The 13703-nt window shown below is 32.1% G+C and overlaps 1 protein-coding gene across 1 annotated transcript in view; it reads right to left on the reverse strand.

Moving 5' to 3' along the window:
• MS3_00009924 (uncharacterized protein) overlaps positions 1 to 13703 on the reverse strand; it is a 111728-nt gene that overhangs the window by 55462 nt on the left and 42563 nt on the right. Inside the window, exon 5 of the mRNA XM_051218330.1 lies at positions 7 to 351. Coding sequence (XP_051074182.1) covers positions 7 to 351 — 345 coding nt within the window. The remainder of the gene's footprint in view (positions 1 to 6; positions 352 to 13703) is intronic.

Here is a 13703-nt window from a genome sequence, read left to right on the forward strand (position 1 = left end):
ACATACCATAAGCTAGTTCTGCTTCATTTACATTTACAATTTGTTGTTCTGCTACAGGTTTTTGAGGAGATAATTTCATGTTACTAGAAATTAACACATTACTTTTAACCGACTTATACTCATTGAAGCGTGATATGTTACTTTCAATTTCTTTGTTGCTTTGATTATTATTGTTATTGATGATGCTGAGATTGTTGTCACCTTCCAGTAAATATTCATCTGGTCGTCGTGGATCTGATTCGTTTTGTTTAAGTGTTATACTCGTAGATGCTCTTTGTAGAAGTAAAGAACCAGGGTATGAATTTATTTCATTATAATCCGATTTCACAAACTGTCCAAATTCACTAGAACCTTAATAACGAGATGAAGAAAAGAAAGTACAATCATTTAAACAGAACAATGAGACTCTATCGATTCTTTCCTAGTGCAGATCAGCGATTGACTTTCTCTACTGTTATGTTACAGTTATGTGACCTCGGCTACTAACCTTCTTTTAAATCTCAACTAAAAACATTGTTCCAAATGGTTTCCAGGTGACTTATTTGATATACACATGATAATTCTATTTTATGTTCCAATTATAAAGGTGATTTGTGTAAACATTCTAATAACATTCAAAATTAAACTGCAAAATATATTACATCATCTTAAAAGGTAACAATATTAATGGCGTGACTTTTTAGATTAATTCCAAAAGTCAAACATTTGATCGTTAAAATTCGGATCAAATACATTCTGAATAAATTTTTCTTCAAGGTTTTCCGGACACTTTTATTGTTTTTTTTAAAGGAACTAGTATCTTATTGTTTTAATGTTGTTTCTTCTTTCTTTGTCACTTATATCACAAGACGAAATATCAAGGAATTGTTGTACGTTTATTCTTTTATTTTAATAACAAATACTCAAAATATCTTAGTACATTTTCCTATTGAAAATCTTAAATCTAATTAAGATTAATAAGACTCTTGTAATTTTCTCATAAACTATACAAATCAATGGTTGGCAGTATTATTTACACAGAATTTACTAACAACACTATGATTAGTTGTACTATTTCAGGTCAGTCAAAATTATTTACCAATAAAAATGAAGTCTCACTGATTGAAATCATGAGTCAATTGAAGCTAAACCACCATGGAAAACCTGGAAGCACTGAACGGCTGATTCGCTTTAGTATGGGACTCCTCAGCAGTGCGCATCCACGATCCCACCCCCCGCGGGATTCGAACCCAGGACCTATCAGTCTCGCCCCAAGCGCTTAACAAACTAGAACATTGAGCCGGCATCCAACGGTGTTAATGTCTAACTTCAACCAATCCACGAAGTTGCATCACCGTACAACGTTGGCTTCAATGAGTTCCTATCTCACAACAGACCTGGATGAATTCCACTGGTAACGGCTTCTCACTAGGACGAAACGGCCGTCCAGTGCTTCCAGATTTTCCATGGTGGTCTAGCTTCAATTGTCTCACGATTTCAACCAGTGAAATTTCTAAAAATCTCCACAAAACCCATTCCGATAAAAATGAAGTCATTGTATATCTTTGTTGGTTTAAAATGAATTTCCGTATAATTAAGACCTATCAAAAATGTTGCATAAAGTTTGTAACTGATTTATCCCAAAAACTTTTACCAGTTTTTTTTTGTTGTTAAGAAAATAATGGTTTAGTCTAAGTAAAAACCAAGTTCACTGAAATTTAATGTTGGCTAGCAATAAATATTTAACAAAGATGAATGGCTTGATAAAAATACACTACAAATGTTTTTTTTTGTATTTTCTTTAAAGTGCTTCCAGTAAGATATTTCTGCGTTTTTTTTCTTGGACAGACAAATCCAGCCATACAAATGGAAATTATAATCTTCATTAATAGTGAATAAAATTGTTTCGGTCTCGTGGTGTATCAATGTAAAATTGGACATTAAAATACTTAGATTAAGTGGTACACTTTCAGCATAAACAAAATCTTCCCTATTGAAATTGGAGTAAGATATTTATGTGTTTCACTATCTTAATGCTCTATAGAATACCTGTTCAAAATTATTTAGTATGATATTTTATGGCAACTATATTTCATCGTATGTCACTGATTTCGTTTTCTAACATGACGTAAAGAAATGATTACTAGCTGATTATGATAATAACAATTTATATTCTGAAAATAATAATTACAGAATTCACGCCAGCTTACAGGCATGATCAATTTGATATAAATAGTAACGTTAGACGTGCGCAACAAACATGTGGTAAAAGAAAGTTTTAAGTATACTAGTTCAGTAGTTTTTTAAGTAGTACATATATTACAGCGATCCAATGCATCAGCCGGGAATTTTTAATATTTCTTAAATGGACAGCATGTTGATTTATTAACGGAGTAATTAAGGTCAATTCGTGTGCCAGATCGAATTAATGATAATTATCTACAACTGAAGAAATTAAAACGAAAACACAGAGCGCGGAACAACAAAGCAGTAATTACCAAAATATATGAATCAGGTCTACCTAAATGCATGTGTCATGCGACACAGTGATATACTGTTTATGTTATTCAAATTAGTTAAACTTGCTAGCGACGGCGTTAACATATTGACAGCAAGTGGGTGGTTTTACTTAGGGGATTCACTAATAAAGATGGCTAAACATTTAAAGTTCTTAAAATATCAATTGTGGAATGAGATACACTTGCAGGTGCTAGACCATTCAATGCATTTTCAGAGGAGCAGTATGCATCGATGCAGCGAACAAATAATGAGAGTGATTTTATCGTACGGATAAATTGTGGTAGGTTATTCCAGAGTCTAGAAAATTTACAGGTGAAGTAATTCATATAAAGAGATGATTTAGAATGAGTTTGTTTCACTAGTGCCAAGGAATTACGGATGTCATAATGAGAAGTTTCTGCATATTGAATCACTTGATTGGATGTAAACGATAGTTTATGAAGTAGTTTAAAGAAAAAGATAAGATTTAGTTTGAGTCTCCTCCTCCATAAAGGGTCTAACCCAAGTTTATTACATCTACAATTATAAGTTAAGGTACAATCAGCTCCAAGAATACGAAGTGTAAATCGTCTCTGTACTGATTCCAGCCTTAATTTATCCTTTATGAGTGCACTGCTAAGAATAAACGTGCAAAATTCTAGAAGAGGTCGAGTAAAAACTTTGTACATTAGAATACGTGACTCATTGTTGTAAAGATTTCGAGTTATGTAACCTATTAGACGTTGAGACTTAGAGGTCTGTTTTAATATATGTTCAGTAAACGACAAGTCGTGGGAATATCTAAGCCCTAAGTCTACTACTGTATGTAACCTAGATAACACTTCTCCATTTATGGTAATGTTTAGGTTGAGTGATGTATCGCCGAAGCATATCCATCCACATTTAGCCGTATTAAGCTCCAGTTGCCATTTTAAGCACCGCTGTGCTACCTTGTTAAGCTCCTTGCTGATGCAATTTTGCATATTTTTCAGCTCATGTGGAGAAAATGAATATACTACTTTAAGATCATCTGCGTATAGAAGGGGCTTACCGACACAAAAACTTTCAAAAATATCATTGATAAACACTAAAAAGAGCAAAGGACCTAAGACACTACCTTGTATTACACCACTTTTAACAGGGACAGCGTTAGACAATGAAGAGTTAATTTCAACTATTTGATGTCGATTGCTGAGAAAGGAATCAAACCAAGCATATTTGTAGAGAAAGAATGAAATCCCGTCTACTCCATGACCTCTCGAAAGCCTAAGGGTATTTATAGCCCTATTAATTTTCATGCATGTGAAGGAGATAGATTTTATTGAGTTGCTAGTCACGCACATAACTTTTGAAGCAGAGCCACTTATGATTTCTACACCATTGTCAAAAATACTACTGAAAAGGTCGGCCATGGTTTCAGAGTCGTATATAAAAGTGCTATTATGCTGGATGCACGGTATATCAACATTTCGAGTTGCTTTAGCGCGTTTATTGAAAAGGAGAGTTAAGTTTTGTACTTTCGAGTTAGTATTAAGTGCTAACGGCTCCTCATTAATGGCTTTTAACCTGTTTCTCTTTAATTTGATTAAAAATTATTGTTATATGTACAACTGCTGTGTAGTCGTTTGACTTAAAATAACGATTCTGTAGGCGTTTTAGTTTATTACGATATTTAGCTGGTATATATAATTCGTAAGGTTTACTAAACCTGTACGTTTTAAGAGGTACACAGGAATCTAAACAAGAGTTAATGATCAGATAGAATTCGTCGATAGCATCCATGAGACTATTACATGAAAAAAAGTTATCCCAGTCTGAAAGTTTAATCAGTGACTGCAGGAGGTCCCAGTCAGCATGCTTATAGTCTCTATCTTGACAGGTTTTTTGAATGGGCCGGTTATTAGAGAGATAGATAGGAAGAGCGCAAACCACTATCTTATGATCACTGCTTTCAAATTCATCGTATGCTTTTACAGATAGTGGGATAACATCTCTACTAAATATTAGATCGAGTATACTATCGCCTCTAGTTGGGGTACGAATCCACTGTGACCAGCAGTGCATGTTAATGGTTGCCGAGAACTCATCATTACATGACTGACAACTACCGGTACTGCAGTTGACCCCAGGATAATTGAAATCCCCAGTGATAACCTTAGCATTAAAGTTTAGAGAAGATGCATGCATGAATGCATTGATAATAAGATCATTCCCATTATTCGAACTATCAGGAGCTCTGTATATACATCCAAGTAGTAGACTATGATTCAGGGTGTTGACTGATATCCAGAGTGATTCTGGTAAACTATTCAGGACACTATCTTCAACTTTATTAGTTGTTAGGGTATCCAAAGCATATATAATGCAACCAACTCCTCGCCTAGTTTCTCTGTCGCAGCAATAGAGTCGATAGTTCTGGATATTTAATTCTGAATTAGATACTGCTTGAGAGCACCATGTTTCAGTGATAAGTATGAAAGAAGGTTTGGCCAGAAAAGCTAATGTTCTCAAGGCTGAAATTTTGTTCAGAAGTGAACGTGCATTGATATCCCACCATATGTTACTACTTCTGACAAATAACTAACTGGGCACAGTATATTAAAAAGATACTTATTAATTTGGCTACTACAATTGTAGTAAAGATGGTACAGATAAAAAATGATAATCAAACCTGATGTTTTTATATGTGCTTACTATGGCAAAGTTCTGGATGGCGGAGAATTGAAGGATGTTGTTGACATTTTTTGTGGGACCTCTTGTAAGAAGAAAGCTCTTCAGTCATCAAACATTGAGTAAGTCATTGAAACAGTAAATTATTTCATTTCTTTGTTATACTGGAGTTAAAAGAATACTAGCATAGTTTTCAGTAGATAACAGTCTCGCACCCAACGCGGAATGAACTCTACTGATGACGGATCTGGTAGAGACAGGTATCTACCATCAGACAGTGGATGATGGGTTGCGCAAGATCATGGATTGATTAAAGTTAGACATTAACATTTTCGGATACCGATTCAGAGGTCTAGGGGTTAGGCGTTCGCACTCGAGACTGAAGGTCCTGGTTTCGAATCTCGCATGCGGGATCGTGGGTGTGTACTACTTAAGAGTCCCAAACGGCCGTCTAGTGCTTTCATGTTTTTAATGGTGGTTCAGCTTAAATCGACTCAAGAATTCAACTATTAAAATTTACTATCCCCATTCTAATAATAAATAACCAATAAACCATCAGTACAATCACTTTAATATACATATGAAATTGCCTAACAAAAGTGTATCCAACACAATAACACAATGAGTCATATATGTATAATTCTATTACAATATAAACACCATTCGTTATCATAATAATACGTAATTCTCATATACACAAATGTTAACTGTGTTTTCCATAATAATCAACCTTTTTAAACATACATAATGCAAAACAAAAACATTTTTTCTGCATGTTTATGATTGTTCATGAGAATAATGAACAAATATGTGAATAGTTTCTTACAGACTGATATTTTCTTTAGTTTAGCTAATACAATTATCCATAACCTGATTAGTCATTGTAGATTTTTCAATGATCAGTGTGTACAAATTACTTACAATATATTTTAGTATTATAGTTTACCTAACAATGTAAAAGAATATGTGTATTATACTTTATTAGACCAAAATGTTTTCAATCCATCTCTCATATGATTCATGGAGATACTAAATAAAATTCACTGATTATTACAAAACAATAATATAAATCAAAGTTAGTTTGTCCGATGTTACCCTTAATAATAACAACAAAAAAATAAGAACAAACGTCAATTAAACGTGATACAGTAACTGACAATATGATTGATTTAGAATAGTTAAAACTAGTAATCATCAGTACCATGACTTTTGGAAAGAAAAATAAAACAATCAAACTGTAAATTTCTATTTTTAGTATACTACTTGTCAATAAGTAATGAATACATTACTGTTTCCCTTATTTTCTTCATAGATTACGATTAATGGCTATTTCCACAATTGTATAAATATTTTTCAAGAAAATTGATAGAACACGATTATTTAGTTTCGAAGAATGGACTTTTCTTTAAATTTATTTCAGAGCCCACTGGAAAAGTGATGATTATTCTTTTATTTGTTTTTGATAATAATATAGGATGACTTCTTTAAATATTGAGTACTTTTAATAAATTACAGGCTGAGAATCCGCTCAAGGCATTCACATTATCATGCAGATTGAATTAAATACTTTGAGTGACTATAAAATTAATTACGCATTAGTAACAGAAAAAAAGAGTAGGTTTATGGCACCTCAATCAATATTGGAATCTGTAAACCATATTGATAAGGCAAAAGCATAGTTAACGTAACAAATGTCCAATAATGACTTATTTTTGGCAATTATGTTATATATATATATATATAACATATGATGTAAATTATGTTAAAGAGATATCGTAAAAGTTGTAATAAGCAAGGGTGATAAATGCTTCGTATACATGTACTTGAGTGGAGTTATCATCTTTTGTTTGACTTGAATGATAACAATCTACCTCCAAAAGTAATTACATCATATACAAACTGATTTATGATATCTTAGGTACAAGTCTTTTTAAAGATATGTTAACATAAAGCCCTAGTTAACACTTCCGATTACAATAATCAGATAAATAAAATTGAGTCCAATATTGAGCTAACCATATTGTTGTTATATTATTATTAAATATCAAACAAATGCTTTGCGTTTATATATGAGGATTAAATGTTATGCCAATTAGAGCTACATAATCAGTAATAATTAAATTGATGGTAAAGTATGATAAACTACGATCACTAATTATATTTTGTGATAAACAACAAAATTGTGTGAATCTAGTTTACTAAATTCATTCAAATACTAAACATTCAAATCTATAATACATCATATGCTTCATATGTGAGATCCAATGACTTATAATTCACCATATGCATTATCACTATTTTTAGTAGATATGTTCTTTCGTAGTTTAAGATTATCGTCACCACCATGGAAATCCTGGGAGCACTGAACGGCTGTTTCGTCCTATTGTGGGACTCCTCAGAAGTGCTCGTCCAGGATCCCGTTCCGCTCGAACGCCTAACATCTAGACCACTGAGCCTTCTGGTATCCTACGGTGTTAATGTCTAACTTCAACTAAGACACGAAATTGAACGACACATCCGCCATTGTGTTCGGTGAGTTACTATCTCACAACAGACCTGGTTGAACCCCACTGGTCATTGCTTCTCACTAGGACTTCAGGATATACCTCTTGAAGCCAGTCACTAGTGAGCATATGTTGATTAGTATCAGAAGGGGTTTTGTGGAGATCATAGTTATTTCAATAGTTGAGATCATGAGTCAATATTCAATGTATGGTTCATTTAATACTGAATGCCTAAAGTTAAGAAAAAAACAAGCATTTTGTTGACAGAATCCTTTTGTTCAATTAAGTAATAACTTGAAGTTAGTATAAATGTCATGGAAACTAATGAATAGGTAAGTGATAATGGCACTGTTTTGTAAGATTTTGTTCTACAAACGATATAAACTCAACAGCGTTTAAATGTATCATGATACAGTTTATTTATCAAACACCTTCAATGAAACCGATATCTTAAAAACTAGTGATTACAATGTAAAGATGATATGTGATAAGAGCACATCACTCATAACATTCTGATACTTTTTTCAATGAATAATATCAAAATACTTTCATGTCTTCAATTTAGCCATCTGTGATTTCTTTTTTGTTCATTGTAAAAGTTGAAGAGATCTGATTGATGTAATCCAAAGTATTATTCTCTCTACATAAGGCTTAATATCACGTTTCAATTAGTTTCACTTATAATCCAGGATTATAGACATTGCAAATTTAATTAGATTATGTTTTGTATCAGAGTTTGTAGAAAAATACTTAAAAATAAATGTTTATATTTCAAATGTTATACCAACACTGACAACTTGGGCAAAATAGCCATTGAATATGATGATGGAAAATGAGGGTGGTAATGTGTTAGAAGAGATAATGAATGAATAATCAGGGTTTACAGAGCACAAATTCAAATCACTGACCAAGGTTTACTAAACACTATTATCTTAAGAAGAACCTATCACACCTGGCCAATAACAAAACTATTGCATTCCAAATTTACTCTTATTTATTTTAATTGAAGATTATTAGAAAATATTTTACATATCACTGTGATGAAAATGATAGGATCAGCTAAATGTCAGCTACATATTTGAGTGATACTTTTATTTAAATTTACTTGGAAGAACTACTATTCGTGACAGCTTTCATCAGTATTTATATATATCAAGTAGTCAGAATGATGCATAGGAATCTGTTTGATTCTTTTAAGATATTTCTTCATGTTCAATGTAATAAGTTAAACTTTCTGTTAGATTTTTTGTTTAGACTTATGAAATGCTTGGTAACCCAAATGATTTTTATATGAAGTTACATTGAAACAGTTGCTGACGTTTCAGCATTTACCTATCCTAAGGTGATTTCAATTAAAATTGATACTATATGTTTTGTGGGCGATCTCTCCTGTATAGTAACGTTTGTTTGTTTTGTCATTGTTACCATTCAGTGTAAAACGAGTTATGAGTATTGTCCACTTTTTTCAAATTTAAAACAGTTTGTCTAAGTGAATTATGATACAATGAACAACAATAGAAAATCACTCCCAAAGGTTTTTTCAACATTAGTAGAATATTCTCTAAACGCATATGAACCAAAAATTACCACATGAGAAGCATTTTATTCTTCGTAAGTTATCATTTGTTCAAATTCAGTAGCTTAACATGACAAAACTGATATGTGACCTTAATGAGTATGATAGTGTTCACTTCATTTACAGATGGAAAATATAGAGTTTTCTCAATTTATTCGTAGATTGTTGACAAAAGTTTCATTGTAAAAAGAATATAGTCTGGTTGATTTTCAATCATATTTTATAATGCTTGCTCCTTTTTTTTGAGTAGGCTATGACAATGTAAAATAAAACGTGTTTACATACATTCTTAAAACTTTCTGTTAGAAAGTGTATCAAACGAACATTCTAAATAAATAACTTAGTTAATGGAATTGTTGAGTTCTAAATGACTATTATTACTTTAACGAAAACATTGAGTAAATTATTTTGTTTTTTTATATGGTTTATCTTCCTACAGTTTGGTCATGTTAAACTAAGTAATCCATTCCCTATTGATAAAAACTAATTATCGATTAGTTTCATTCATGTTCCTAAATGTAACAGTTTACTTGTTTTCAATAAGAAATAACTAAATTTCATTGATCACTCTCCCAGTTTCAGTCTATACTTTAGCTACCTAAACGATATATATATATATATATATATATATATATATATATATATATATATATACATGCAAGGTAACTTCATAATGATATTATAATCAGATTAAATATCGACTTGTCCAAATTCACTTTTATATAAATCCAGTACTAATACATTCAATTGGAACTCAATAATATTGTTATATTACTAAACATTCGATTTCGATAGATAAAGAAGCGCGTATTACGCTACCGAGTTTGTTACTCAAAGAATAGAACTGTTGACTTCATGTTAGTTTCAGAATCATTTATTTGATTAAATAACATAAAAAAGGTGTTTATTAATTCAAATAGTGATATAGACAATAATACGTAATGAAATATATTGCAGCTAGTCTGTTTGTGCTGAATTCCCTGGTTCCTGGAAGAAAAAAAATTTGGAATATTCAAAACTCATTTGTCTAATTTACATTTTTTTTAATGTAAGCCTTTCTTGTTCATTGATTGTTGGTCAGTCAGATGGTAGAATATTTTTTGTCTACCTGCTTGTACAGTCGTTTAGTTATAAGTCGGACTCAAGCATTACTAGCCTCAAGGCTGAACTAGATACCTTATCGTCTCAAGGACTTAAACTAGATCGAGACAAGTTCTCTCCTGTGTATTGGTAGGCAGACGAATTGAGGACGTAACAGTAATTGACATCCGATTTTTTAAGGAGAGGTTGTGCGACAACTGTATTCTATTTCTCTCAGTATATAAATCTAATTATTATACCTTATCATTCTATAAGGGGTAACCTCTTAGTTTTCAAATAAAAAAAATAAAAAGGAGATCAGATTGTCCTTAATGTTTGTTGAGAACAACCTATTTATTATTGAAAACATCCCGGTCTTACAGTCACATTTATAAAACAAGCTAATATATTACTATATGATTATTTAACACACAATTACTTACTTTTGGAATTTGAGAAATTTATCTAGTGACTCGCACGTATTTCTCCCCATATACAACTGTAATAAATAGTTACGATATTTACGTATCCCGGAGAAATCAAGTCAGATAATGGTTTTGAAATATTACTACGAAATGTATGATGAGATACAATTTGAAATATCAGAGAGATTTATTCTTTCTTGATATGTTCCAAACTTTTCTGAACACTGGTTCTCACAAACGTAATGAAACACTGTCATATCATCTCAAAAAGGTTTTATTACAGCTGAATTATCCCTCATGAAGAATCATGTTGCTAATATTTGAAGAAACTAAATAAATCATTGGATACATTGAATATTGCAAAGTATCATTCATTTAGTGTCCAGGCTTATCAAGATTACTTGTTGTTAAGATACAGTTAATAACAGCTTAATCTATTGGATTGGAAATGTTATGTGAAACTGATTCTTCCCAATTGTGTGTGATTTGTGTCCACATCTTAAAAAGGATTAGAGACGCTCAGTTGTATAATATGACAAATATGTGTTCATATATGTTACATATTACATACAACTCACTTCAGTTTAGACAAATCTGAATTCTAGTCTAAATGTAAATATATGATATGAAAAGTGGTGTATTTATAAATGTTTTTGGTAGCTAAATAAATTCTTATCACTAGTCTTCGGTTTTGCACTTCGCGTGTGTACAAGTTGCCCTGTTGGTTTGATCTGGAGTTATTAGAAGTGGATAGGAAATTGGATTAGGCGTTCAAATAATAGACTTATCACATAAATGCAGTACATTACATTTAGTAGTCAACATTGTAAAAATAATGTTCCCATTTTTTATAATTAGTGATATTCAGTTGCAACCACACTAATATATCTAATCTTTTCCAGGCGAAAAGATAAGTTGATTTATATAGATCAGTTTTTGACAGTAGACGGTAACATTCTCTTTGATATTCTAGGCATTATCAAAAATAGTGGTTCTATTGATCAGATTATAACATTTTGATTTTACAAACATTGTACTGCTTAGTCGAATGGTAATCCCAGTAAAGTTACAAATGTATGTTGTTTTGAATATTAAAATTAATTTGAACAGTAAATGAAATACCTCTGTAGATGATTGGCCATAACATTTTCAGTTCAAATCCTAATACATTACTAAGCTTAGTAATCTGAGACTAAGAGAAATAAGTGACTGAAAATTGTTTGGATTTGTTGTACAAATAAATTCAAATAAATCGTTTTTTTGTTTAATCAGATCACAATGTTCATTACTGTATGAAATAACTTTTTACTCTAACTCACTTTCAACACTTTAATTAAGGTAGAGTTCAGTTTAACTAATTTTAAAGCATTAATCTTAATTTTCTTTAACGACAATATCAATTTTCATGACCTTAATGTCAAATCATCACAATATGCTTAAGGCATAACTTTGAAAGTAAAATTTAATCTGAAATCTAATCTATGATTTCTAATTTAAAATGAACCTATATTCTTACATAGACCTTTTTGGCTATTCCGATAATCGCTTAACTGTCCATGCTAAACTAATAAGTAGCTGCTGTCATTCTAAATCACTATACTGATTCACTTCAAGTCTATATATATTTGGAATTGACAATGATTCTATATATGCTAATCATAATCGAATTATTTATAGTTATTAATGATTTAATAATTTTGAAAACTGCAATAGCATGTCAAATTTCAGTTAATAAAATAAGAAAGATTGGTTCAGCGAAAAGTTCTCTTTTCGGCGAAATAATGTTTGATATGTACAATTGCAAATATATAGACTTATTTTTTAAGATGACAATAATGACAGAAATGCCTCCAAAGCCCTGATACGGCGGAGAGTGGGGATGGTCCGCTCTTCCTTTCGAAATACTCTCACATGGCCACGCGTATATAGCCTCTACCAGGGAATTCCTACTCACTGCCTTCTCGTGGCGGGGTTGTTGTTTACGAAATTGAGAAAACGAAAAGTGAATGTCTGGCGCTTTAACCGGGTTGGTGGACACGGAGAGTCCACTTAGGGGAGTTGGATAACCATGAATTCAAACCAACGGTGCACATGGGCTCCATGATCCTGACGGAATAAATGGCGTGTGAACCAATCGTTGGTCACCGGCTATCATGGGACCGCATCTCCTTACGTTGCTCCACTGCCTTGTGGATCACACCTTTAGACCGAAGGCACTGGGTGTGGCCCTCTGAGAAAACCACCTGCTTTAGTTTGGGCACCCGAGCAGTATCACAGCCCTCACACAAATCAAATGAGATTTGTATGGCGCATATATATCTTATGCCTCCATATACCTGTATTTATGTGTTCAAATAAATAAATAAATAAAAATAAATGACAGTAATAGTTCTAATAAACTTCTATTAGATATACTAACAGTGAGGTAGAATAAACAAAGGTATAGGGAAGTTGTTTTATCAGAGAAACTAGTAATTCTTTTGTTGGTAAAGGCTTGAGTATTTATCATGAAGATAAATGGGTAAACTATAATTGAGAAATGATGGCTAAGCATGGTAAGATAAAATGTTGAAATTGTGATGAAACGTAATCAGGAGGGTCATAGAAGCATAAATAAATCAATTGGGCGTAAAATGTCTATAGAGAAGATAGGAGGAGAAGCAGATGGCTGTGTAGAAGGAAAAGTATGAAGAAGAAATAAAATTATGAGACATTAAGACCATGGTAAAAGAGGTTGTGCCAATTTTTTTAGATATACTGTGGGGCCCTTAATTTTGTCGTCATTTAGACCGAACGATTTTGTCCAAAGGGCTCTCCACTTTAGTGACCCGAGATCTGACTTCAAGGAGATCGTAATGATAATTGTTGTTGAAATATATATGTCGCCTATCCTTGTATATATTCATCGACTTAAATCGGGTTAGTCAACAACGGAATTAAATAAGTCGAATAACGAGAATGGACTTTTGA

The sequence above is a fragment of the Schistosoma haematobium genome, chromosome 1, assembly GCF_000699445.3.
Source record: "Schistosoma haematobium chromosome 1, whole genome shotgun sequence".
In the NCBI taxonomy this organism is placed as follows: Eukaryota; Metazoa; Platyhelminthes; class Trematoda; order Strigeidida; family Schistosomatidae; genus Schistosoma; species Schistosoma haematobium.